At 43.7% G+C, this 24,979-nt stretch overlaps 1 protein-coding gene across 1 annotated transcript in view; it reads right to left on the reverse strand.

The window, feature by feature from the left end:
- The window catches only part of MEGF11 (multiple EGF-like-domains 11), a 206,854-nt gene that overhangs the window by 42,805 nt on the left and 139,070 nt on the right, over positions 1-24,979 (reverse strand). The window contains exons 11-13 of the mRNA XM_010158263.1: positions 16,313-16,433; positions 14,208-14,371; positions 13,702-13,804 (exon numbers count right to left, since the gene is read on the reverse strand). Coding sequence (XP_010156565.1) covers positions 13,702-13,804; positions 14,208-14,371; positions 16,313-16,433 — 388 coding nt within the window. The remainder of the gene's footprint in view (positions 1-13,701; positions 13,805-14,207; positions 14,372-16,312; positions 16,434-24,979) is intronic.

Here is a 24,979-nt window from a genome sequence, read left to right on the forward strand (position 1 = left end):
CAGTTCTACGCCGTGTGTTGTTCACTTCCTGGCTTAGAGCACCGTGCTCTGGGTGATTATGCACATACCCCACACGCACCCAGAGCTCTCCGAGTTCTGTGTTAATGAGCCGAGTTCTGACCCAGCAAGTGGCCAAATGTGGGCACAGGCTGATCATTTGCATGTTAAATGGAGACTCAGACCTGCCAATCTAGCTCCCAGTGATTCCCAGGGTTGTTGTCTGATATTTATTATTATGAAAAACTAAGCTTGGAAACACTGAAAGATGCACACAGCCAGAAAGCTTCACACGAAGCTCCCAGCATTGTTTTAACTTGTTGTGGGTTTTTTTGGTTTTAAGTGGTGACTTTCCAAAACAACCTTGTGCCATGGCTTGTCACACGTAATCTAAGGATTTCATCTTGCCCACCAGTACTTGGCTGAGAGGTTCTTACTCCATTGGGATAAGACAGTACCAATACCTGCAATTAGCAGAGCTATTTGCATGATCAAGGGCTCCTCGGGTTGCGAAAGGTTTGCAGGATCATGAACTAAGAGAGACATAAAGCACTGCCAGCTGCAGGGAGTGGCATTAGCAGCATCACACCGTAGATACCGATAACAACAGAAAAGATGAATCACGGGCTGGCTCGAAAATTTTCCTAACAACATTACCACAGCGGGTGCCTTACAACTGCGTCAGGGTTTGATGGTACACACACGCCTTAGCCAGACTTTCACCATGAAGGTGTTCTTTATCATCCATGCACATGTCCCCGCTGCATAACGGGATAAATGCAGACAAGGGCTGTGAGAGCCCCAGCCTCAGCCAGAGGTTGGATTAGTGCGTTGCTAAGGAGAAATACAATCCCAAGTAATTTCCTCCACCTCTGATAACTTCATCTGGATGCTACAGGTAATGGACTGTATTTGTGAAGCTCTGATCTGTACAGTCACCAAACTTTGAGGATTATTAAAGCAGCTAAAAGTCATTATAAACACACTTACATTGCAGTTTCAAGTTGGTTTTATAAATCTGTGAAGTTAATACAGTAAGAAATACTGCAGAGCCAAAATTTCCCTTTTCTGAAGATTAATCACACAATTATAATGTTCCTTCCTAGAAAATCTTAACCAAGTCTGGCAAAAGTACAGTTTGAAATGGGGTTTCTAGTAATACATGATCATAGCTTTATTTATAAAGAGACATGGTCCGTGCTGTAGACCTTCATAAAAAACACATTAAAATACAGTAAAAACATAATACATGCCCAGTCCCTTAATATCTAAGTAAATAAATCTGGAAAAAAAAAGTGTAAAAAGAGACAAGGGACATTTAAATTAGTAAAATCAAGAAAACCAGTTATTTTAATACAGTCTTCCCTACTCCCTTTGAAATAAATACATCCATGGATTACTTAAACAATGCCTTCTGTGTGTCTTTATGTAATACATCTACAGCACTCTGTAATTAAAAAGTTCTACAATAAATCGTAAATAAATGCATTTCATATTTATACAAACATATATACGATCATTTTTAGTTTTGAGAGTCTCAGCGCGAGCTCCCAGAAATGAAATTCAGACACAAATGTAGAAAAATGTGCATCTTTTCCTCCCGACTGCAGCATTAGAAATACAATTCTCTCACTGTGAATGGGCTATTTATAAATGGAGACAATTAAACAGCATTATTTCTTGTCTCTTTTGGCAAAGTTTGGGGAAGAATGACATTGACTCCTTTCTCTTGAAAGGTAGCTGAATTAGAATGCCACGGCTGTTCTTTGCAGCAGCAAAGTCCTTCCTTTAGTAATGAATAATGAGGGATGTCTTCCCGCTCCTAACGAAGGCAATGAGTCATTGTGAAGGCGACTGTTGTAACGAAATGTAAAGGGGGGAAAGGAAACCTTCTAGAAGACACCGATACCCGTTGCAGCAGTTTTTTATTTATAAACTTCAGAAGACAACCGAGAAGGTGCCGTGATCAATGTTTATTACTTTATATTACTCTAAGTTAATTCTCATGGAAGATTTCATTTTTGGAGGCTCCTACACACATTGAATTGCCAATGCAAATGAGAAGTTAAAATTGCATCTGGACATGCATGTCTTATGGAACTGTGCTAAAAAAAGCACCTTAATTTTACAATTCCCTAACTCGGCAGCGTATGAAAGGAGAGTCCATCCCTCCCAGCTCCTTTACAACCGGAGTCAGCGAAGCAGCAAGTTCCTTTAACGGAAAACTTTAATATTTACTTAGGATCCTGCTGATGAACATTTCTGATAAGCAATTAGTTTCCAATTTCCAGAAATATAAAAAAATGCTGAGGTTGACACATCTCTCTATCATCTCATGTCACAACCACAGGTTCCTAACTGATGAACACATTCCTTGTTTCACAAGCATGATGTAGAGATTTAGAGAGACAACTATCAGAAGAAGTCATCCTTGGAGCTGCAGGAATCAGTTCTATACATAAACTCTACTGCCTAGATACCAGGAAATTATCTTACTGCCTGAGGCTGTGGTTCACAATTGCAGATCTAGTATGAAATTACACTTCCAAGACCTTCTTTAAACAATGTTTTGGGGGTGAGCTGTAAATGAAATCCACATAAATTTGTAGTTATCCACTGTGCGTGGGCAAAGGACATTTGCACTCTCGTGCAGTAAGCCGGAGCCAGGGCAAGAGCCGAGTCCGCTGTGGCTTTTAGTTCAGCCTGTGAAACAGCCGCCACAAAACCCCCACGTCCCGGTGTGGATCTGGGGTACCGGATTTCTGTGAACACTGCTCCCCAGTAGGAACTGGACTGCTCTGTATATGGAGTTCAGCTGACTGTCCCAGGAGTGGCTTCACTCCCACTTCCCCACACCAAATCTTTTGCACACACAGTGGCTGTGGAAAACACAATCTGGGATGAATCTAACCCACCAGAGCAGCCATGACTGCGCTCTTTTAAGGGACAAGTACGTGGGAGAGCTGTTCCAAGCTCTTTCTCCTGAAGGGCCCTTCCAGGATAGTTTACTACCAAGTGGCAGAAGAGCTGCTGTCTGGGACATGGCGGTATTTGGTGTATCTCAAGCACAGACTTCCCGAGGGTGAGGCAGTCGGGTTGAGCTGGGATGTTCCACTGCAGAGCTGAAAACAGCATCTTGGTAAAAGAAAGCAGCAGAGATAGAGGTAGAGGAGGAAGCGTATTTGGCAAGAACACTGGGTGATGGAAACTCATCAAGTCACGTATGTTGTATGGTGATCATAGAATCATAGATGGTTTGGGTTGGGAGGGACCTTAAAGCCCACCCAGCCCCACCCCCTGCCATGGGCAGGGACACCTTCCACCAGACCAGGGTGCTCCAAGCCTCATCCAGCCTGGCCTTGGACACTCCCAGGGATGGGGCATCCACAGCTTCTCTGGGCAACCTGTCCCAGCGCCTCCCCACCCTCTCTGGGAAGAATTTCTTCCTGAAACCAGAAATGGCATATATATATGTGGTATATACAGTAATGTATACATATGGTAGTAATATCTATCATAGATATATAGGGCAGTTCTGCTGAACAGTGGCTAGAGAAGTGGGTGTCTGGTGACTCGATATGACACAAGTTTGTGTCTGGCTTACATGGAGCAGTGCAAATTTTTACCAGATCAAGTTGGTTCTTTGTATTAAGATTCAGAAGTCAGGCTGTGACGGGTTCAGCTAACATCCACACAACATCATGAAAAGGAGCAAGAAAAAGAAAAAGGAAAAAAGAACCCCCAAGCCATACAACTGGGATGTAAAGCATCTATTGAAGAGCTACTTCATATACTGCTTCTGTTAATAATCTCCAATGGCTGCAACGAAACTTTGTCAAAGTAATGCAGATTTAGTGCTGCCTGTAACTATAGCACTCTGAAGGACTTTGGAGGGTGAAATTCCTGAAAGCCAGACATAAGTACAATTCCCTTTTTTCCCTTTCCAGCTTACTTGTGCAATTGCACTCGTGCTTGGGGATTATGTCTCCAGCTCTTAATAAAGCCTGCCATTGTTTTTCTGCCCTGTCTCTAGATAGTTGGAAACTAATACTCCAAACACAATAGAAGACAAAAAATGGATGGCATAAATGAGAACCAGTGGCCTATTTCTGACCACTGCTATCCCCTTGACAGTAGCCTCAGCAGCAGGGCCTGCATGCTGCCCGGCATCTGATTATTTTTCAGGGACGTAGAAATTTGATAAATTATAGGATGTAGCTCCCTTCCCCCCATGTACTTTAATTCTATATCTACCAGTGTACAACTGTAATTATTTCTCTGAATAAGATCTTCAGCTTTTTTTTTTTTTTCAATACTCACAATCTAAAGACAGATGCAACATCAATTAGCAATGACAGGAATGATTTCCGCAGACATTTGAATCCAACACAAACATTGTGCTCTCCTCCACCTGTCTTTCAACATGACATGAAGTCATAATAATCTCTTATTTCTGGCATTTGAATAGCTTTGGAAAGAACTGCTTTTTATGCATAAAAAAAGCACTGGCTTTATGCAGGAGGAGGATTTATACAGTGGAGGCCTGACGTTTGGTGAGTCACACTTGGCTTTGATCTGGAATGCCTGGTAGCTTTTGCCCCGGGCACAACCAATTCTTTGTAGTGGTTTGTCTACCTGTTGACACGGGACATAGTGGCAAAACCACAGCAGCAGCAATACTGCTTCAGGAGCAGCCAATAGCCTAACGATGGCAGCTGCAAGGCTATTTTAGGTAAGTAATTGTAGAAAGTGGGCCAGCAAGCACTTGATTGTACTAGAAAGATGTAGGGGAATGTATTGCTGAATGTGATCTCCAGAATGGACTGCTCCTGCATGCGAAACCGTCCCTCTGGTCTCCGTCACGCACGACTGTCCCACCTTGGGCGCTGTAGCACATCTCCCACCAAGCCGTCAGCCCTGGAGGGGTTCCTGGACATGTGGCTGTCATGCCAGGGCCAGAGCCAGAACCCATGGAGGTCACCGGGAAGCCTTGCCTTGGCCTGTCAGATGTGAAAATCTTTTCCATATGAAAAGGTATGCTTACTCTCTAGATTGGACAAGTGTCTTTGCACATTTATTTCTGGTAATGATTTCTGTAATCATATGTTTTCCTTAACCTCATTCTCTTCTCTTTCCCCAGTACTCTTATTGCTGTTACACTTACGTCTTCCCTATCAACCCTGTCTAAATCAGCTTTGTGTCTGAGATTTGATCCGCATGTTTTCCTATATGGTGAATATTTTGCTGCTTCAGTCTATAAAAGGTAAACGAAAATTCAATAAGAACATAAAGAAGAACTGTCCGATTAGCTCTGGATTGGCTGTTGAGAAGGTGTTATGACAGCACACGAACACGAGTTCATAAAGAACACTCGATTCTTTTCCATCACTTTTGTATCTTCATATTTATTCCGACCGGCGGCAAACCCTGAAGTATTTGACTCAGATCCAGTTAGAAATAACCACAGCATAATTTGTGACAGCTCAGCATTTAAGGATGCTGAAGAACGAGAAAATCTGCTTGGGGAGGACAGCAGACAGAAGAAAACATAAAGGGATTTCTCATAAAATTAAATGGAAACATTAAGAATTGATGGCTGCTCATCCAGTCTGCAAATAAGCTGTTTTTGTTTTTGTATAGTGGAACTATTCAACAGAGGTAAGAGCAGCCACACGCCTGTTATCGATGAACTTCTGCGGTGTCCTCAAAAGGCTGTTCTAACCGTGATTTTTTTTCAAATCGACGTGGTGGAGCCCTTACTCCACCGTGCTAAGCACTGTTCACTGCTGGGCTCCAGTGGGGAGACTCCTGTGAGTAACAGCCCATCAGTCTAAATGAAAGCTCCATGATCTGGTCCTAAATAATGAAGAACAAGCCTTTCCCTTCAGCCAGTGAAAAATTCCAAATTGTCTCTTCTCTCATCATTGCATGGGCGATTTATACACCCATTAATGTAAGTGTTTTTCTGAAAGTAATATACTTCCAGCCTAATGCACCTCTGTGGAGCACTAATCGTACCCCTATTTTTAATTATCTAGAGAAAACTCCCGATATGAATCATCCAACTCAGGGAATTTATGCAATAAAAGCTTTTGAGGCAGGAGACCTACCTCACAAGAAACTGAGTAAGTCAAAATGTTTGCTAAAATTAGGATCAGCCGGTTCCCTTGGCTGCAGGATATTCTCCAGGGTGCACTACTGCAGGAAGAGAGGTTGCCACTAGCAGAAAGGGCAGATCTTGAAGAAAATAGTACTGAAAGGAGTCAAGTCCTACGCAGTCTGCCTTCACCCTTAGGATGCTTCCTTCCTACTACTTCTCAAACCCTGGACATGGCTTCAGGCCAGGAGAGAAGAAAAATGCGGGAAAGATCCAAGCAGAGAAAGGAGGGACTTGTGAGTGGGAAAAAAGGTGGTGCTTTCCTGGCTTTTAAACACTTGGCCCCCAGGCTAAGCCCTGAGTAAGAACGTAGCGTAGCAAGAGCTGCTGCACAGCTGAATGTGTGCAAGCCTTTCGTGTTTACCAACGTTGACTGAAATTCAACCTTTTCTCCTTCCTGTAGACTGGGAAGGAGGATGTTTACGACGTTTGTCACTGCAAACACTTTCCCCAATAACATATATATACAACATTTTAGCTTGCTGGCTGTTTATTGAAAGATCTTTCTTTTTTCTTCCTTCACAGCATGCCAGCATCCAGTATTTAGTCTGCTGAAATGTTCACAAATAATTTTTCACCGCTTCTCGCCCACGTTTATTTATAGGTGAATGTATTGTACACACAGCCAGGCTTATACATAGACTGGTTCCATATTAAAATGGAAAACGGTTGAATAGCATCAAATTTCACTTTTTTTAGAGCCCATTAAATTAGCATAATCCAGGATGCCATCCAAACTGTATCTTTTCACGTAAATTTAAAAGCTGTCCTTTAATAAGTGAAAATAAACCCCAAAATAAATACAAACAGAAATGAACTCGTATCTCTTCTGTGTTTATAAGACTTAAGACTGCAATCATTTGCATGCAAGCTTAAGTTTAGCAGTAGGCTCACTGCAGATTCTAATTATAGTCCGAGGGTCTGATCCAACTCCCACTGAATGAGTGGCAAAAATCCAACTGATTTCACGAAAGGTGAAATATATACTAAATCTGGCGCAGGACAAACACAACCAAACCTCACTTAGATGAGAATCTGGAGCCCCCTAGATATCTGCCAAGGAATGCACAGACATAATTAATGTCAGGACATCAATGAAGTCTTTGATATAACTTCATAATTCATATTTTTGAAAATTAGCCCTATATCAGCAGGAGCCATACTTAAAGGTTCCTGTCAAAGAGAGAATTTTTAAGCACAGCCTGACATTAAAATCTTATCAACTCACTTGAAATTAAGTCAATGAAAAATTAAAGCTAATTTCTAATAAGCTTATGTTACATTCATAGACTAAAGGGCACTTGTCGAATCTAGAGAGTAAGCATACCTTTTCATATGGAAAAGATTTTCACATTGAAAGGCAGGGGCCAGACGAGAGGCTAAAATGCACCATTTTAGACTGACTCGAAAAATGTCTAGTTTTTCTGTCTGTTCAAAGTTAATGTAAGGATACAGAATAATCACAGAAATAAATTATTAATTTAAAAATCTGGGATAAGACTGCCAAAAGTGATAAGTGCAAAATACGGTTTAGATAATGGGATTAGACATCTAGAAAATGCATGTTTAACAGGAACCTACTATTGCTCCATTCTGATATTTTAGGTTTTGCATTAGAAAGCACGAGAGTACGAAACAGTCTGATTTTTAAAAAAAACCCAACCCACAACATTATGAGTTCTAAAATAGTGTGGCTCTCTTCAGTTAAAAACCTGTAGGCATGTAAAACAAGTCCTAGACTTTTTCTGGTTTTAAAGAAGCGTGGAAAAGTCAGCTACCAATTCTGTCAGTATGAATCATAGAATCACAGAATGGTTTGGGTTGGAAGGAACCTTAAAGATCATCTAGTTCCAACCCCCTGCCATGGGCAGGGACACCTTCCATAGCCCAGGGTGCTCCAAGCCTCATCCAGTCTGGCCTTGGACACTCCCAGGGATGGGGCATCCACAGCTTCTCTGGGAACCTGTCCCAGTGCTCCCCACCCTCTGTGGGAAGAATTCCTTCCTGATGTCCCATCTCAACCTCCCTCTTTCAGTTTAAACCCATTACCCCTTGTCCTGTCACTCCCTGCCCTTGGGAAAAGACCCCCTCCTCTTGGAGTTATCTATTAATGACAACAGAATTATTCTGGCTTCAACCCAGTACGGCTGGGGAGGCCCTAAGATTATAGAGTGGGCACTGCTGCAATGGAAGAGAAGTCGTATTCATACAAACAATGCATTTTATGGGCAGTTAAATGGAAAGTTGTTCTTTTTTTTTCTTGAACAATATACCACCTTTTGGCAAAGAACTTGGAAAAAGTGAAGTTAAAAATACCTTAGAGCTCACCGTCAAAGTGGTCACTGTTTCTTTAAAATTCAAAAAGGCATTCCCTTGAGTAACAGGCTTATCAGTTTTACTGAATTAATGTGTCCACAGGAGGGAAGAAACATGTTTCTGTGTTTGAGTGACAGTGCAGATGTCACTCACAGCCTGCAAATTCTCACAAACGCGAAGTCTCATTCCTCAAAGCTCACCTTATCTGTGACCAGCCGATGTTTCCTGACCCCATTAACTCGCTTATACACTCGCACGTGGAAATCCCTACAACTCGAGACTACCACAACTGCTGTACAGTATTTCCGGACATGATAAGAGACAATTAGGGTTTATGTTGCTGGCAACGTATGAAAGTTATGGAGATTGTAAAGGAGAGTGAAATATGTATTTTGATTTCCTGTATGTCAACAGCAAAGGGGGAGGCTGCTCTTATGAGGCAGGAATGAAGCCTGAGGTGTAAAGTAGCAACGCAATAATGAGATGTTTCTTCCTCACCAGCATATATTATTTTCATACCTGTACTTGCCATCCAGATTAATTAAGGAAAACCTACGAGGGGTTCTTTTATAATTAACTATGGGGTGTACACTTCTATATTTTCCGTCTTACATCTACAGTATCATCCTATTTTCCTCATAGGGGATGAGGAAGGATCCCTCATTTTGGGGATGTTAAAAATCTACTGAATAAACTTCAGCTTCGGATATTCAGAAAATCTACGAGTGAACTAGTTCAGTGGATAATTGAGATAACATCAAGACTGCAGCTTTGTGCAAAAACCAGAGCATGCTACAAAAAAAAAAAAAAGACGACAGAACCAAGATTCGGATAAGACAGCATTTCAGATTAAAGGAATTTAGATAAACAGGATTTTAACTGACCTTAACATTTACAGGAATGGAACATATCCCCCTGCAGATCGCTTCCTATTTAATCCCACTCTAATATCTGAAAGGTTAACAAAATACACACTGCCACAATTAACTCGAAGCACATTGACTCGTTACAGGGAGGAAATGAGCTTGCTGTGAATATCAGCCAGGCCCGTGGCTTTCTCTTCTGTAATCTGTTTGCGAGCGGGATGTCTGACTGTGAAACCGGACGGACTCGGGTCTTGGAGGCAGGATGAGCAACGGCTGCATCTGCCTTCCCAGGGAGTCCTGCTAACCTGGCTCAGGCCAAGCACAAAGGGAGCACTTCCAGAAATGAGAGGACAATTATGACCAGCTATGACCAATTTAATTGCTGAGGGTTGTACTGAGTGAACCAGCTGAAGGCTATGTAGGAATAACTCGTTGGTACCTGTGAGGAAGCCATTTCTGGTACGAAATACGCTGTCAGCAGCCACCTTGAGAGAGGACCAAGCAGATGGGGTTTGCAGCTCATTGCAAAACCCATATGGCTTCCCTGGAGCTGTCATTTCCAGAGCCTTGCAGCATTACACCTAACAGAGGAGTATTGCTTCCCCATGTTCTCCCTAGCTTCTGACCCAGCCAGCAAGGCTTTCTGGGGCAGCCAGTCCTTTTCTGTCCAGCTTCAGGTTATTTATTAAGTAAGAGGAGTCTAGCTGAAATTTATGATGTTATCAGTGTCTCTCCAGGAGAGGAGGTTGGATCTGGGTGAGATGAGACTGATGCCTGCTTCTCTAGGCCTATTTGCTCGCAAAGGGATTCCAGGAAATGCTCCACCACACAGCTTTCCTGTGCTTCCATTCTCTCTGCGGATTCATTGTATGCAAGATCCCTAATTAACCAAATGCAACTAGCACTGAAGCATTTTCAGTTTAACCTGAATGTACACAGAATAACATCTCTTCCACAAATGACTAGTACGTTGGGAGCTTTAGGGTATCTGTGTGCACACATACACAGACCCGCAAGCACAGGAGCAATACGGATCTAAAATGCAGGGCAGATCTGGAGTAAGGGAGACCCTTACTGATCTTTAGGAAACAATCAGTCTAATCAGTCACGGCTGGATCCTGCTGGGGGCTATACTTTTCCTTTTTAACCCAGCAACAGATATGAACACGTCTTCGTTTGATTTCCAAGGGTACTATTGATCCATGTGAGGTTAGGCCTATGCAGTACTGCTGCAAGCTGGGAACTCCATTCAGCGCGAGGCTGAGCCCTCGCTGTTCTTGCATCCGACATTTCCTTCATGTGGAGGAAAATTCATCTCTGCATTGCGTCAGCAGGTCACAGATCCAATTTTGACCCACATCTGAACAAGTTTCACTTTGCTTGTATCACACAAGAGCCTTTTGGCAATGTGTTCTTGGTCTTTTATATATAAATGCTATGCTTGTTGTGCTATCGACAAAGCTATTTGTGATACAGTGTGCCTGTGTACCTGGTTGGGTAATATTCAGCAACAATGGCAGGGCACAATCCTCTTTAGATCTGATTTAACTTCTGCCTTTGGCTGCACACGCGCAATTCCCCACTGAACTGAGTGGAAACTGTATAGACATGTCTCTAAGCAGCTTGTTGCCCGTGTGCTTATTTATGCATACAGCTGGTTTGCACAGCGTTGTGGCATCCTGGTTGATACGTGGGAATCTCGTCATCATCATCCCCTCTGCCAGGTACACTCAGCTCCTGAAAATTACCTTCCCCCAGCTGGTACACAAGGAAGGGCATTGTCCCATCACTGTCCTGATGGGTGGCAGTCATAACATAATGACAGGATGGTAAGCTGGTATTAACTTAGACTGTATGTTACTCTTTACATGCCTTTTTTCTTCTTCTCCCAGTCTTCCTCCATGCTCCTACCATCTATCAGTCTCTGAAGGTTTGTATCAGTAACATCTTGAAAACCACTTTAAAGAAAACGGGTTCAATCTTCCCCTTGATCTCTACATAGAACACTAACATCAAGAGGGAGCCCCACGTGTGGGATGAACATACAGAATATGCTGTTTCAGATGAAGTTTTGTGGCTATTAGGATCAGAAAGCCACGTGAATTCTCTGTCTGGTGTGAGTGGGCAAGAAAACCTTCAGATGTTGCATGATCCTGAACTTTTCTGATCTTTTTCAGGCCATGCCTAATTAGTACCAAATTCAGAAAGCAAAAATTTAAGCCTGAATTATTTATCACGTCATATTTATAAAATGCACTGCAATACACATCATGGCCCAGTTCACAACAACTACAGATAAGATTCATCTTTCACTGATGCCATACTCCTTAATATGAAAATATAATTATCTAGCTGAAGAGTTTCTTAAATTACATACTTTCCAACTAGCATGAACAGAATTTATCCTTCTGTCTGGTGCTAAGCCAAGTGGAAAAAACATTGGAAGCAGAATTGACAAAACACATGTTGGCTCTGCCTATCAACGTTTCCAGTGCACACCTGACATGGCCCTGACATCTCAACGCCAACCTGGTCTCGAATACTGACATAGAATTTTCCTCCCTGAGCTGTGATCCTGAAGAAGAGAGTTCCAGAAGTGCAGAGGCACACTGAGGGATCAAGTGCTTAGTTCGCAGTGAGTCCCCTGCGAGTTAATATACCTTTGTCTTGCCCCATAAGGAAATGAAAAAAAGGATGTCACGGGAATGAATGTTGCCTTCTCTTGGAGTAACGTGTGTCTGCACTGATGCACATTTACAGATGTGCAAGGGAGTAAGTATAAAGTATTTGTTGCAAATGCCTTTGAGAAAAAGCTGCAGCTTTAGTCTGCATGGTCCGCAAAGCACATTTTCTGCAGTTTCCTCTGGAATGTTGCACCCAGTAAGATGTGTAGTAAACTTTCAGACTAAGTGTGTATAAATATATCTCTTTAATTTACTATACTTTCAAAAAACATCCTCTCCCTTGAAGAAACTCACAGTGACTACAGGAAAGCCTACCAACTCTTTCTCTGGTGATCATCAATAATGTACCGCAGAGTTTTAAAGCCTGATAGATGGATATATTGATGGAAAAGAGACTCAAAGAAAGACGAATGCAGCCCAGTGAGTGAAGAACGCAAGCTGGAGGAGGGGTATTAGTGAACTTATAAAATGGATTTTCTTGGGGGAAAAAAGCCCTTTTCAGGGATGCATGCCCGGTATCTTCAAAAAGTAGCTTTCTTGTGAGCAGTCTGCGGAACCTCCTATTTTTGTATTTTATTTAATTCTTAAAATATTTTTCCCTTATATGTTCTAGGTATAATTTCACTGTTTCTGCTTCGTACTGCTGAGCTGCTGTGGTGATGTTCTCTCCAGCAGAAAGAGGCAGCTTGTACTGGGTTAAGGCGTAAATGAAGGGATAAGGGGAGAGTATCCCAAATGTTGGCTGCCCGATCAGCCTGCCTTGCTCCATACACTCTTCCAACTTAGACTTGTTTGAAAAACAATTAAATTTTCCAGCTGAATTGCTGTTAGTACAAATGTGTTTTGATTGTCAGTGCCACGGGCAGTTCTGCAGTCATGGGCAAGAAGATAAGTTTATTTCCCTCCAGGGCCTCTACAGAGAGCTGGGGGAGATTAACCAGTATTTTAGGCAGCTAAGTGTGAAATGTTGGTTGGGTCAATAACTTGCCCCCCGCTGCTGTTATGTTAGCTGTCAAAAGCTGGCAAAGAGACATATCAGTATGGAGTCAAGTGCAGGTCTGATTGTACTGGGATCTCCAGCCTGGACTCTCCGACTTCCCTGAATATTCCAGTCCTCTGTGTAATCACGAGAACTCTGTCAAACCAGCATTTATCTGCTCTCCATAACTACCCTTCTGCATGACAAGAAGCATGGGAAAATGGGAAAAGCATAAAGACAACGTTTTGTGAGAAAACTGGGTTTTCTACGATGGAGCAGCTGTGAGGACTCCTGGCCCTCAGCAGACGCCTATTGCATCCCCAGGTATGATGGTCCCAGGAGTCGCTGCGCCACAGCCGCACCCCTGTGGAAAGGGTTATTCAAGGAGAAAAGCTCTGCAGGATTTCCAGATGACCTGCATCCCTCCCAAGAATTCTTCTGACAGAAGGCTAACATCTGGCTCCAGGTTTGGAGCCATCTTCAAGTAATCTGAATACAAATTTAATGAATGCCAATTACTGTCACCATCATGAGTGATTTAAACATGGGTAAGTTCAGCTGATCTTGCCTCAATCTATTATTGAAAAATTTGCAGTCACAAGCCCAGTGCTATAACTGATGCAATAACAAAGCAAGACAACACACCAAAAAATCCCAAACAACAAAAATCCCCATATTTACAAAGGTAATTGCTAATTTTACCTGTCCAGCCCGCAAGACAGCAGCAGTAACCAGTAACAGGATCACACCCATCTGCGTGGCTACAGTCACAACGTTCACTGCAATTAAGACCATATGTTCCATCCTGCAAAAATATAAATAAAAAAGTCTCTCAGTAATCGCTTTTTTGTTCCAAAATGTGCAAAATCATCTATCATGTCCTTCTGAATGCTGAGTCGCGTTTTTTTAAATTAACATACGGGGAAGCTAGAAACAACTCGGTGCCTAACATTTCTATATAAACCAAATGAGGATTCACTTTAACAAATGATGTGCAGGAAAATGCAGATAACACGGCAATAGCTCTGATAAAATATAATGCAAAGTATAATATGTCTACTTGGTTGCTAGAATCCCAATCTGTTATTTACACATGATTTCCTTCAGCTATCCACAGACAAAATGAGATCCTGGCCTACTGCACACTGAGAAGAGCTGTGTGGACTATGGTTTTCCAGGGGGTGCGAGACCACCCCAGCTGTACTTACGGGACACGGCTGGTCGCAGTACTCCCCTTGCCATCCCGGCGAGCAGAGACACAAGCCGTCAGCCGGCCTGCAGGCTGCTCCGTTTGTGCAGTAACATGTCTGGTTACAGTTAAGACCCCAGCTTCCACTGGAACATGGAATAGAGCAATCCAGTCCTTGCCAGCCTAAAGAAACATAGGAGAGAAAGAGCATTTGGGATGTTTTTGTGAAAAAAGCAAAGATGAGACAGTAAGAAAGGCAGCTTGCAGACTGCAGCTCTGATTCTAGGACCAGTTTCCTCCTGATCTTGGTGTAAATTAAGGCGATCTTGGGGACAAAGACTGACCCTTTAAGTATGACCTTCCAGCTCCATCTACAAACAGCTATACATGCAGAAGGGCAACGTAGGTGTCACTGTGGTGGCTGTTTACCAGCTGAAGGTGCCTGATGCTTCTCTGGGAGCTGCTCGGGCAGCCAGAGAGAGTGCAGTACTGTCTGGTCGGCTGGAGACCTGCTGATCAGTGAGAATGCAAGGAACTTGCCATTCAAAGCTGCCTGTTTCTTACCTCTTTTTTTTTTTTTTTTGAGAATGCTCTTTAATATAAAGCAGCTATTACACCTAAAAAAAGACCAAGGCCATCATTTCTAACCATTAAGGCTCAAATCTTAACTACCAGCCGCACAATGGCTTTCATTGCACTGCAGCTGTACGTAATGGAGTTGAGCAGTAACTCATGGTTTATACACCCTCATTAAATGGGGTTCTACAGCGATCCATTAATTCATGTTTGAAATGCCAGATTTTATCGGTATTTGCCTCACTTCTGTTTTAGGGCTCACGTATGCCATACAGGCATAGCTCACGTGAGTATTCTGCGGGGAGGCACTGCTACACGGGGAACAAAGAGAGCGTGCCACAGAGCAACACAGGACTTCTCAGTGATTACTGGGTGTGTGGGTTATGCTCCCTACCAAGCACATAAGGAAATCATGGGCATATGTGTTGGAAGAAAAGAGGTTAATCTTGCAGAGAGAATCCAGAGCAGGCCAGACTTCTTTCCCCAGATACGTCCTGCGCACCATCTCAGGTGACAGAGGATAATTTATATTCCAGGGAGACCTCAGAGCACCTTCCTGCACCTGAAAGGGGCCTACAAGAAAGCTGGGAGGGACTTCTTCCAAGGGCCTGTAGTGACAGGACAAGGGGGAATGGGTTTAAATTGAAAGTGGGTAGACTTAGACTGGACATCAGGAAGAAATTCTTCCCGCAGGGGGTGGTGAAGCACTGGGACAGGTTGCCCAGAGAAGCTGTGGATGCCCCATCCCTGGGAGTGTCCAAGGCCAGGCTGGATGAGGCTTGGAGCAACCTGGGATATGAAGGTGTCCCTGCCCATGGCAGGTGGTGGGGCTGGGTGGGCTTTAAGACCCCTTCCCACCCAAACCATTCTGTGATACCTGCGCGTGGCTCAAGTGCCACAGCATTGGAGTCCAGGGAGGATGGGGAGCTGAGGATGGCAATAAGGGCAGATGGCCAGGGGCCACTTCGCAGTCCCCAAGCATAGGGGTGGAGCTGGGATCAGCTAGGAGCCCAGATCACCGAGACAGCCAGGGAATGAGACCAGTCCAAGGTCAGGACAAGCAGGTCTGTAGGTCAGGGTCAGATCTGGCAAGGATAACCATGGCTGGGCACAGCTCAGTCCAGTGGGCTAAAGACAAGACAGGCAGGAGGCTGCCTCTGTTCCCTTACCTAGCCTGTACCTCTGTGCATGGAGGGGAGAACAGGGGCTTTTGAGTCCTGGAGAAATGGGGCAGCAAAGTGATAGAGAAAAAACCCAGCAGCCTAGGGATTGCTCTGCATTTCCTCTGGAAAGGAGCTGTGGCTCTGCCAGCACACTTAGTTCTGTGACCTGTTCTTGCAGCAGAGCAGTTAAGTCTGGGCCCTGTTCATGGCAGAGACAAAACATACAGTCAAGCCCCTGTTGAGTTTTGACACTTGGGCAGACTGGTGAACTACCGACAGGCACGAGAAAATAGTGGAGTTACTGACTGCACAGCTGTGACACTTTAAAAGGGGAGAAGCATTGATGCCAAACTGCAGACAATCGTTAAATCTGAATTTTGTTTACCTTCTTTGCAATAGCACAGACCATCCACGGGGGAACATGCTCCATCATTTTTGCAATTACACACTGATGAGCAATTGGTTCCGTAGGTTCCTGCCATGCAGGTAATGGTGCAGTCATCTCCCTGCAAACCAAAAAAACCCAGAGTCAGCTAAAGAAATCCGAATTGCAGGAAATTCCCATCTCTGCACAGGGAGGCTTTCTCTTTCGAAACAGTGAAGAGAGTGTTAGGAGTTGATTGCTGAGTCTTCAGCACTTGAGCAGCCACTGCTGCTCCCCATGATTATGATGCAATTAGTGCTTTGATTGACTCGGAGGAAAGGGACAAGTTTCTGGCGTTCATTCTGCAGGAGGTGGGGAAGTTACAAAAACAAACCTCCTAGAACAGATGTTAGATCATTAAGCAAAACATCACTTACGAAACACTAATCACAAAATATACAGTCTGAAACCGGGAAAAGATTGCTCTGCATTTCTTGGAAAATATATTCTAAGAATAGGGTTGTTAAAAAGCAAAAGGATCTCGTACGTGCTCATCTTCCGCAGACTGGCAGAGGAAAACTACATGGCAGGTGCACTAGACCTTTTTGATGCGTAGCTGTTACCTGCATTTGTTTTCAATTAATTTGCATGAGACTGTGACTTTAGGAAGGATGCTGAACAGGAGTGATGCGTATGTCAGCAGGCACATGGAGCAGAACACAGAAACACACGGTCTCTGTCCTGTTTCTGCTTTAGGTGTAGGTATTTCTGCTTATAGTGGGGAAAGGAGAGTAAATACTTACATATTACAGAATTACAGAATATTTGAATATTTCAACAGTCAGTTATGGTCTGTTGTACACACTGATTAGCTTGTGTGGCTGAGAGACACAGTTCTTCCTAATATTGTTCATCTGATACAACAAGGGAATTAAAATGTGAGCACAATTCCCTCAAACCTACTTACCGAGTCCTGTAGTTGGGTCTACATATGTAAGCATATACATGGTATTTTTGCTCCTTTTTCCTCTACGTGTTGTCCTGACTTTCACACCACAAATTAGCTCCTACATTTACTTCTTCAGTGAGCCAAACTTTAATAATTTAGCTCCATGTCAGAGAAAGCTATCCTACTGCAAAGTTAAAGAGTAACTACATTGCACAGTGTGCCCTATACCACAGCTCAGGGGAAAAGATATTGGTCAAAATGTATTTTTGCAGGTGAGAGGCTTCACTGTTTGATAGGAGGATCCATTTATCAGGAGATAAATGCACAAAATGTCAGCTTCCCTATGCCATGGCAAGTACCTCCAGGAGCCTGTATATCACAGCAGCAGACACTGAGACAGTAAAAGGAAATATGAACAGATTTCTGAGCACCATAAACTCCCATATGCTTGCTGTAGCAGTTCTGCCTAGCACCAGTATGACTCACCCTATTTTAAACCAAAAACCTTGGTTTAGGGGGAAGTAAAAGAAACGGTTAAAATACATACCACTCCCAAGCAAATCCTACAAGTCTCTGCTTTTGGAGTGAAAGCAGTGTTTGTAAAAGATGCTATCTTTGACCTTGGTGGAGTAAAACAAGTTCCCCTGAAAAGGCCTGGCAGTAAAAGGTGCTATCTTGACAGGCAGAAAATCCAAAGCACGCTGCCCCTCATTACCCTGCCAGCATGCCTACAGAATGAGCTGCAGGAACCCAGAGCCGAGCCGGATGGCAGAGGGGCATTCAGTCTCCACGCCTAATCAATCCTCTGCCTTTCTCCTGTGTGTGACAATTAGACAGCCAATTAGTGCCACTTAGAAAGCCGTATCTTGTGTGAATGAAACTCCCAACTCATTTCATGTACAACACAGAACTGCTGGTACTGCTAATAATTTCTATGACAACTGACCTTATCTGGATTTGAACTAGTGATCTAGAAGTAAAAGAAAATTCCTTTGGAAAGGAAAGTAGAACAGAGTGATGCGGAGCTAAAATATCCCCTTGGGAACCAGAATAACTAAGCCAGCATCTGGGCCACGGGTGGAAGCAGAAGGTGGATTTCCAGTTTCTCCATTTCCAGCAGCTTGTGCCATGTGGGAAGCTCTCCCTGGCCATGTGCACCACAGGCTGGTGCGGATTCACCTCTTTTCTGTGGATTTGCTCTGCACGGAGGGCAGTCGGCCACAGACACACGGGGTACCTCAAACAAAAGGTACGGTATACAAGCAAAACATCAGGCTGGTTCGTCTCTGTATGACATGCCTTTGAGTTTTGGCATTTACTTTAATATACTGTATTTTATGGACTGAGGTTGGTCATTCTGGCTGCCCACCTTACACACACTTACTTTGCAAACAAACCTTCACAGAAAAAATAACTGGCTTAATGAGATTTCTATCCCTGGATTTGACAAACGAGACCTTCAGAGCTCTCTGAGTGACAACTGCCAAATACACTTAACTTCTTAATTACATAAGAGGGAAATGCACTTGAACTATAGCACTGGCTCTAAGATTTTATTAATTATAAATGCACACCCCGTTATTAACATTTTGAACTTGATTTGGGAGAATGACCTGTGAAATGAAATGCATTCAGGTACTGTTAAAGATATGTAAATTCCACCTCCCTCTCAGCACCTGCCCAAGTGACTAATGCCGCCGTACACGTCTATCCAGTTGTTAATGAGTTGTATATTCTACTAAATGGATTTCAAATGTTGTGTAGTGAATCTTCACTCTTGCAATATGGTACTTTATGTTTCTATGCTATTTAGTAAAATTAATCAACAGCTGTGCTCCTTATGTTGATTATTCTTCTTTCTATTAAGATCAGGAGGTTAATGAGAGTAGTGAAATGTCTGGATGTGGTATACATGATAGGAAGGAGCGGCTAATTCAATCAAACATATACCCCTGGAAATGTTAATACTATATTAAGAAATGATGCTATAAATAACTTGGTATTTTACATCTCTATTTTCCAAGTCAGAATGATTCATATGGACATCAAAAACTTTCATAAAGTGCTTCATTTTCTTCACCATTTTCACTCAGACAGCCCTGCTTATCAAAATATAACTCTGAAATCTATCCACTGTATTATTTTCTAATTTCAGGGGGCAAATCCGACTCTAACATAATCAATGGAAAAACTCTTTTTGGGCATGTGGGAGCAGGGCCAGCTCCAGCACCTGCCCCGCTCCATGTGTGAAGCCACACGTTCCTGCTCGACTGTGAGACGGCACTTCGGGAACCTAAGGATGGGGTTTCCCACATCTCCATGCAGCGGGTCAGGAGCTAACAGGAGCAAGCCTTTTTTTGTTTGAAATCCAAACCTGATGGCAGTATCCCAACACAGCAAAGATACAGGTGGGGATCTGCGATCCCCAGCACCCTAAAAAGTCAGCTCTAAATCAAAAGGAACGGTGCCAGTAGTATAACTACCACTTGCCTGGCCTTCCATACCTCCAAGTACTTCAGAAACACTTACTAACCCTGAAACGCAATGACAGACCTTTCCAGCACCACGAGAGGTTTGGACACACAGTTCCTGTTATTGTTAATTGTCCCCTACGTATTGAGGGTTAGGTCCAAGGAACCAAACCCCATTAATAACTCAGGCTGCCAGCTCACATCCATCAGCATCAAATATTAATAGACTCAGGAGGGCCAGAGCATACATCTTCCCGGATGGCAGTCAATAGTATGTCTTGTTTCTGTTCAGGGAGAGGGGAAGATTTTCTTCCACAAAAATTACTATTGTACAATATTAGTAGAGCTTAAAGACACACTGCTGCCTTAGGTGTTCGCCGTGTTAACAAGCTCCAAACGCTTCAGGGTTAGTGTTGCCCTAACAGATCAGATTCCTTCTTTCTGTTAAGAATACCTGCCTGCTGTAAACAACAACCCACTCCCTTTAAAATCCTTTTCTGGTGTTCAGTACAAAGGTTTGTATTTATTCTCGTACATTTTTGGATCAGGCCTTTATACCCGTGAAATGCGTTTGCAAAGGAAAAAAAAGGGTATCCCGGACCATTAAGGGAGTTAATAACGCAGCGATGGTCAACATCTGGCAAAGTCTGCACTCGTACCTGCTTTGTTTCGAAGTCTGACTATTTAAGGGTGTGAAATTAAGAATTTCTGAAGTAGCTACAATCTACAAGAATAAATTGGCCTTGGAGGGCTAAAACCTGGTTCCACCGAAGTCAGTGGCAAAACAGAAAATCAATTTTTTCAAGGCCCCTGCAATGTAGAAGACTAACAGGGCTGTTACTGAACTTGGCCTCAAGTTTGCATGATACAGACCTATGTGACAGGTTTATTTGGGTGTTCTTAAGGTTTAATCTGTCAAGGTGCTGAAAATCCTCAGCTCCTGTGCAGATTATTAGGAGGGACTGACAACACTGAAAAGCAACTTATTTGAACCTTTGGTAATCTGTAACGTGCCTCCAACTAATCTGAGATTTTTAATGCGGTATCTCATTTCCTCCCTCTCCCCCTCCTCGTCTTTTTTGTGCCGGGCAATTCAGAGGTTCAGCACCTGCCACCGGCACCAGGGCAGCTCAGCGCTCGGGTCTCAGAGCCCGCCGCGCAGGCATTGCACAGGAAGAAGGGCATGGAGCAGTGCCGAGTGGCTGTAATGATAAACAGACCTGAAAGACAAAACGCAGGTGCTCTTTGTACCTGCTGTCTGTGCGTCCAGATAAGCTGATTGGTACGGATTTAGTACATAAAAGTATATATGGAGAGGTACACACACTGCGGGGCACACCGGCGTGCTGGTACGCAGTGCCTGCGCACTGATGCAGATCACAGATACCGTTCTGTATATTTACTTATTTAATTGTGACATTTACAATTAACCCAAAGTGGTTCTCCACAAACATTCCCTCAAGGTAAACATATGGTATCCAGCAACACAAACTGTCAGAACAAACTAATTTCCCTAATGGTGTTCCAGTGGAAATTAATGTGCTCTTCATCAGCCTATTAGCAGCAGTAGGAAACTTGGTGCTTTTACTGGTCCTCTTCTCCACCCTAGACTCAAACAATTTATTCATGACCTTACTATACAGCATCTTTAGTTTTCCAGACATAATGATGTCCTCTGGCAGAATTCCTTTCCCCTCTGGGTGTTACTAATTACTCCCTGCAGATGCTATTATTGGTGCTAATGATAAAATGCAGAAAAAAGGTTGGGGACAGACCCTGTGCCCCGTGCAAGCCAAGCGTTCGGTTTGCAGGTAATCGCTCTTACTAAGAGCTGACCAATGTTCCTTTACCCGCTTTGGAACATTATAGGATGTAGCTGTGCTAGAGTTTGATATACATCTAGAACGGCACGATGAAACCGTGGATGACCTTATTCAGTCTCCTTTTCCCTTCATCCTTTTCCTGGGAGAGGATGGGGTACGGTAGAAAGGGTGGGAAAGAGCTTTCTTATATTTACAAAGTGACTTTGCAGCTCATGATTCATTCAAAGACACAACCATTGGCAGTCCTGAATGCCAAAGTCTTTCATTAAATCATAAAGCACTTCCAACAGCCATCTGCAAAGCCTTCCCCAATCTGCACCTCAGTGGCACCAGTCCTCTGAGCATACTGGAAGACTTGGACATGCCATACGGACCCAGCACAGCTACCTTGGGAGTGGGAAGAATGTACCGCTTTGCCTCCTATAATCTTCCAAGGATTTACAAACATTTACAAATGGATGTCAGCATTTTATTTCACCTCTGAATTTGTGCTAATATGCTAATTCATACAGTAAATTTCATAGTAAATGCCAAGTTCAAAATTAGTCAGCCTGATAATTCTTAAATTTGGTGTTTGATCACAAGGATTCAGCAAAACACATACACAAACAAAATGGGGACTTTGTTATAAAGAGGGTAGTAAGTAAATTTATTATAAATAATGCTATTTTAAAGTACTTACTGTACTTCATTAAATACTATTTAATTTCATTTTACTGGTTATAGCCAAAGCCATTGTTATGCAAAAGCTGGGAGCACTGACATGTGGGGGGAAGTAAAAGTTACCCCAAAGTAACTGTGGTTTGTTATTTTCCAAGTTGTTTGTACAAAATCTGGCTGAACTTCAGGGATTCCTATTTTATAACCCCAAATATATTTGCTGTGGCCTGTTACAGGCTGCTACTGGCATAACACATGTTGCTGCCTCAGGAGGGGCACAGAAGAACCTGGGCCAGATTCTGCTTTTGGGACTGTTGGTCCCCAGATCCACTCATTGCCCCATCCGGGTTTTCTGTTTCCCACTGCACAGTGTCACAACTGATTCGAGATACTTCAACATGTACTTGGGTTATTTTTGTTTCAAAACCAGGAATACACATCCTATGGTCCCAGGGCTGTAGGGACTTCAGAGCAATTATCCATCCATCTTCCCAGATGGGACCTTCCCTGCCATGCTGACCATGCATCTGGGAAGCCTTTGGCCACGGCTTAGGAAAGCCTTTGGTTAGGATCTGGATACCTGGAGAATAATTCAAGATTGAGGAATGAGTACAGCTTTTCAGCATGGACACCATGTATGCACGTGTAAAGCTGGAACTAACTGTACGGAGCTCATGGTTTTCAGCACAGCAAATCCCAAGGGTAAGGGATTTACTGGGCGGGATGCAAGGTTCTGTATCAGGGACAGTGTGGCCAGTAGGACCAGGGCAGGGATTGTCCCCCTGTGCTGGGCACTGGTGAGCCCGCACCTTGAATCCTGGGGCTAGAACTGGGCCACGCACTTCAATAAAGACATTGAGGTGCTGCAGCACGTCTGGAGAAGGGAACGGAGCTGGGGAAGGGTCTGGAGCCCAATTCCTGTGAGGAGCGGCTGAGGGAGCTGGGGGTGTTCAGCCTGGAGAACAGAAGGCTCAGGGGCGCCCTTATTGCTTTCTACAACTCCCTGAAAGGAGGGTGCAGAGAGGGGGGGTTGGTCTCTTCTCCCAAGTGACAAGCGATGGGACAAGAGGAAACAGCCTCAAGTTGCACCAGGGGAGGTTCAGGTTGGATATTAGGTAAAATGTCTTCATGGAAAGGTCTGTCAGGGATTGGAAGGGGCTGCCCAGGGAGGAGGGGGAGTCACCATCTCTGGAGGGGTTTAAGAGACTCTTGGATGAGGTGCTTAGGGACACGGGTTAGTGGTGGGCTTGGCAGTGCTGTGTTAACAGTTGGATTTGATGATTTTAAAGATCTTTCCCAACCTATAAGATGCTACAGTTCTGTGATTCTATGATCAGTGCATGTAAGGAGCCAGGCATTGCACATTGGCTCCAGATCCATTTAAGCTGGGAAGCTAGGGCTTGGCCCTGAGGTCCGTGTCTGCATATGGCCCTGTCCCAGTAACTCATGGGCAGGAGGCAGCGGAGGCGAGCTGCGCCGGCTGCACTGGTGGGAGCAGAGCTGCCCTGGCCGCCCTCATTCCAGGCACAGAGAGGGTTTTTCCATGTCCACACACCACAGGATCTGCGTACAGCAAACCCACACAGGCAAACCACAGGCACTGTGTATGCAAGACAGGGCTCATCTTCTGAAGCAGAGGGTGCGCAGGGTATCACCGCTCTCCTGTCCTCCAGCACCTTGGCACCAACATGCTTCATACATCCAAAAGGGATGATGCTCTGGCACACTGAAACTGATGATGAAGTGGAGCAGTACTCTCTAACAATAAAGGCAGCAAATTCTAGCTTTGTGAGGGTTTTTTGCCTCCATGAAATCAAGTGAAAACAAACACAAATAAATCTTTCATTAAAAAAATTGGATTTTGCATACTAAAGCTCAGCAAACCTGAGTTGGATTTCTGTCAGTGAGCACTATAATCCCCTCACCACCAGGGAATAGTTTTCTAGTTTGCACTAAAAATACGCCAAATATCAGTCAGTTATCTGCAATTAAAAAAAAATCCATTCCTACAGTTCAAGCCACCTAAATATGGGCATTAAAAAAAAGAAAGAGAATTCAATAAAGAGAGCAGGCAAGAGATAGCACCCTCCCCCCGCTTCCCGTAAATCAGAGTAGTACAGTTGCTGGCAAAAAAATCTAGACTGACTTTACAACACTTGAATATCTGCCTGGTCTAGTACTTAGGCCTTAACTGCGGAGCACTTTAGTGTCAGCGAGGCAATGAATACAGCATCATATAATTAAATGTATTCACAAGGAAAGTAGTGTGGAGAGTAAAAAAGATGATCATCAACCTCTGAACAAGATTTTTTTTATACAGTCAGCACTTTTCACCTAATAAAATATCACAAAACACATTTATGCAGGAGGGACCTCTCCAAAAATAGGAGATTGGATTTAGAGTGGGTAAAACAACTCCTACCTCATTTTTTCGGGACATTTCATCCGGTGAGACGGCGCATCGTACCCGAGAGGACAGCCTCCCCCAGGCAGGCTGTGATGGGGTACGAGCAAACAGCCAAGCACGGTTCAACAACCACGACGGAGGTCCACGTTCAGCTACATCAGGTGGGTGTGCAGCACTCGGCCAGCCCCGAGCGGTTGGCGCCGTAAGGGCAAGACGCAAACCCAATCTCCTAATTCTGTTCACAGGGGAGCTGGGGAGATTGTTTATGGAGCAGATATTCCCGGTGGAAATGAAAACATCTATAATACGCAGGTTTAGTTTTAGTTAATGGGAAGATACTAACCAGGGCAGGTCGGTCTTGTCTATATGAGGACGATT

Source organism: Eurypyga helias, unplaced genomic scaffold (genome assembly GCF_000690775.1).
Source record: "Eurypyga helias isolate BGI_N326 unplaced genomic scaffold, ASM69077v1 scaffold4039, whole genome shotgun sequence".
Classification (NCBI taxonomy): domain Eukaryota; kingdom Metazoa; phylum Chordata; class Aves; order Eurypygiformes; family Eurypygidae; genus Eurypyga; species Eurypyga helias.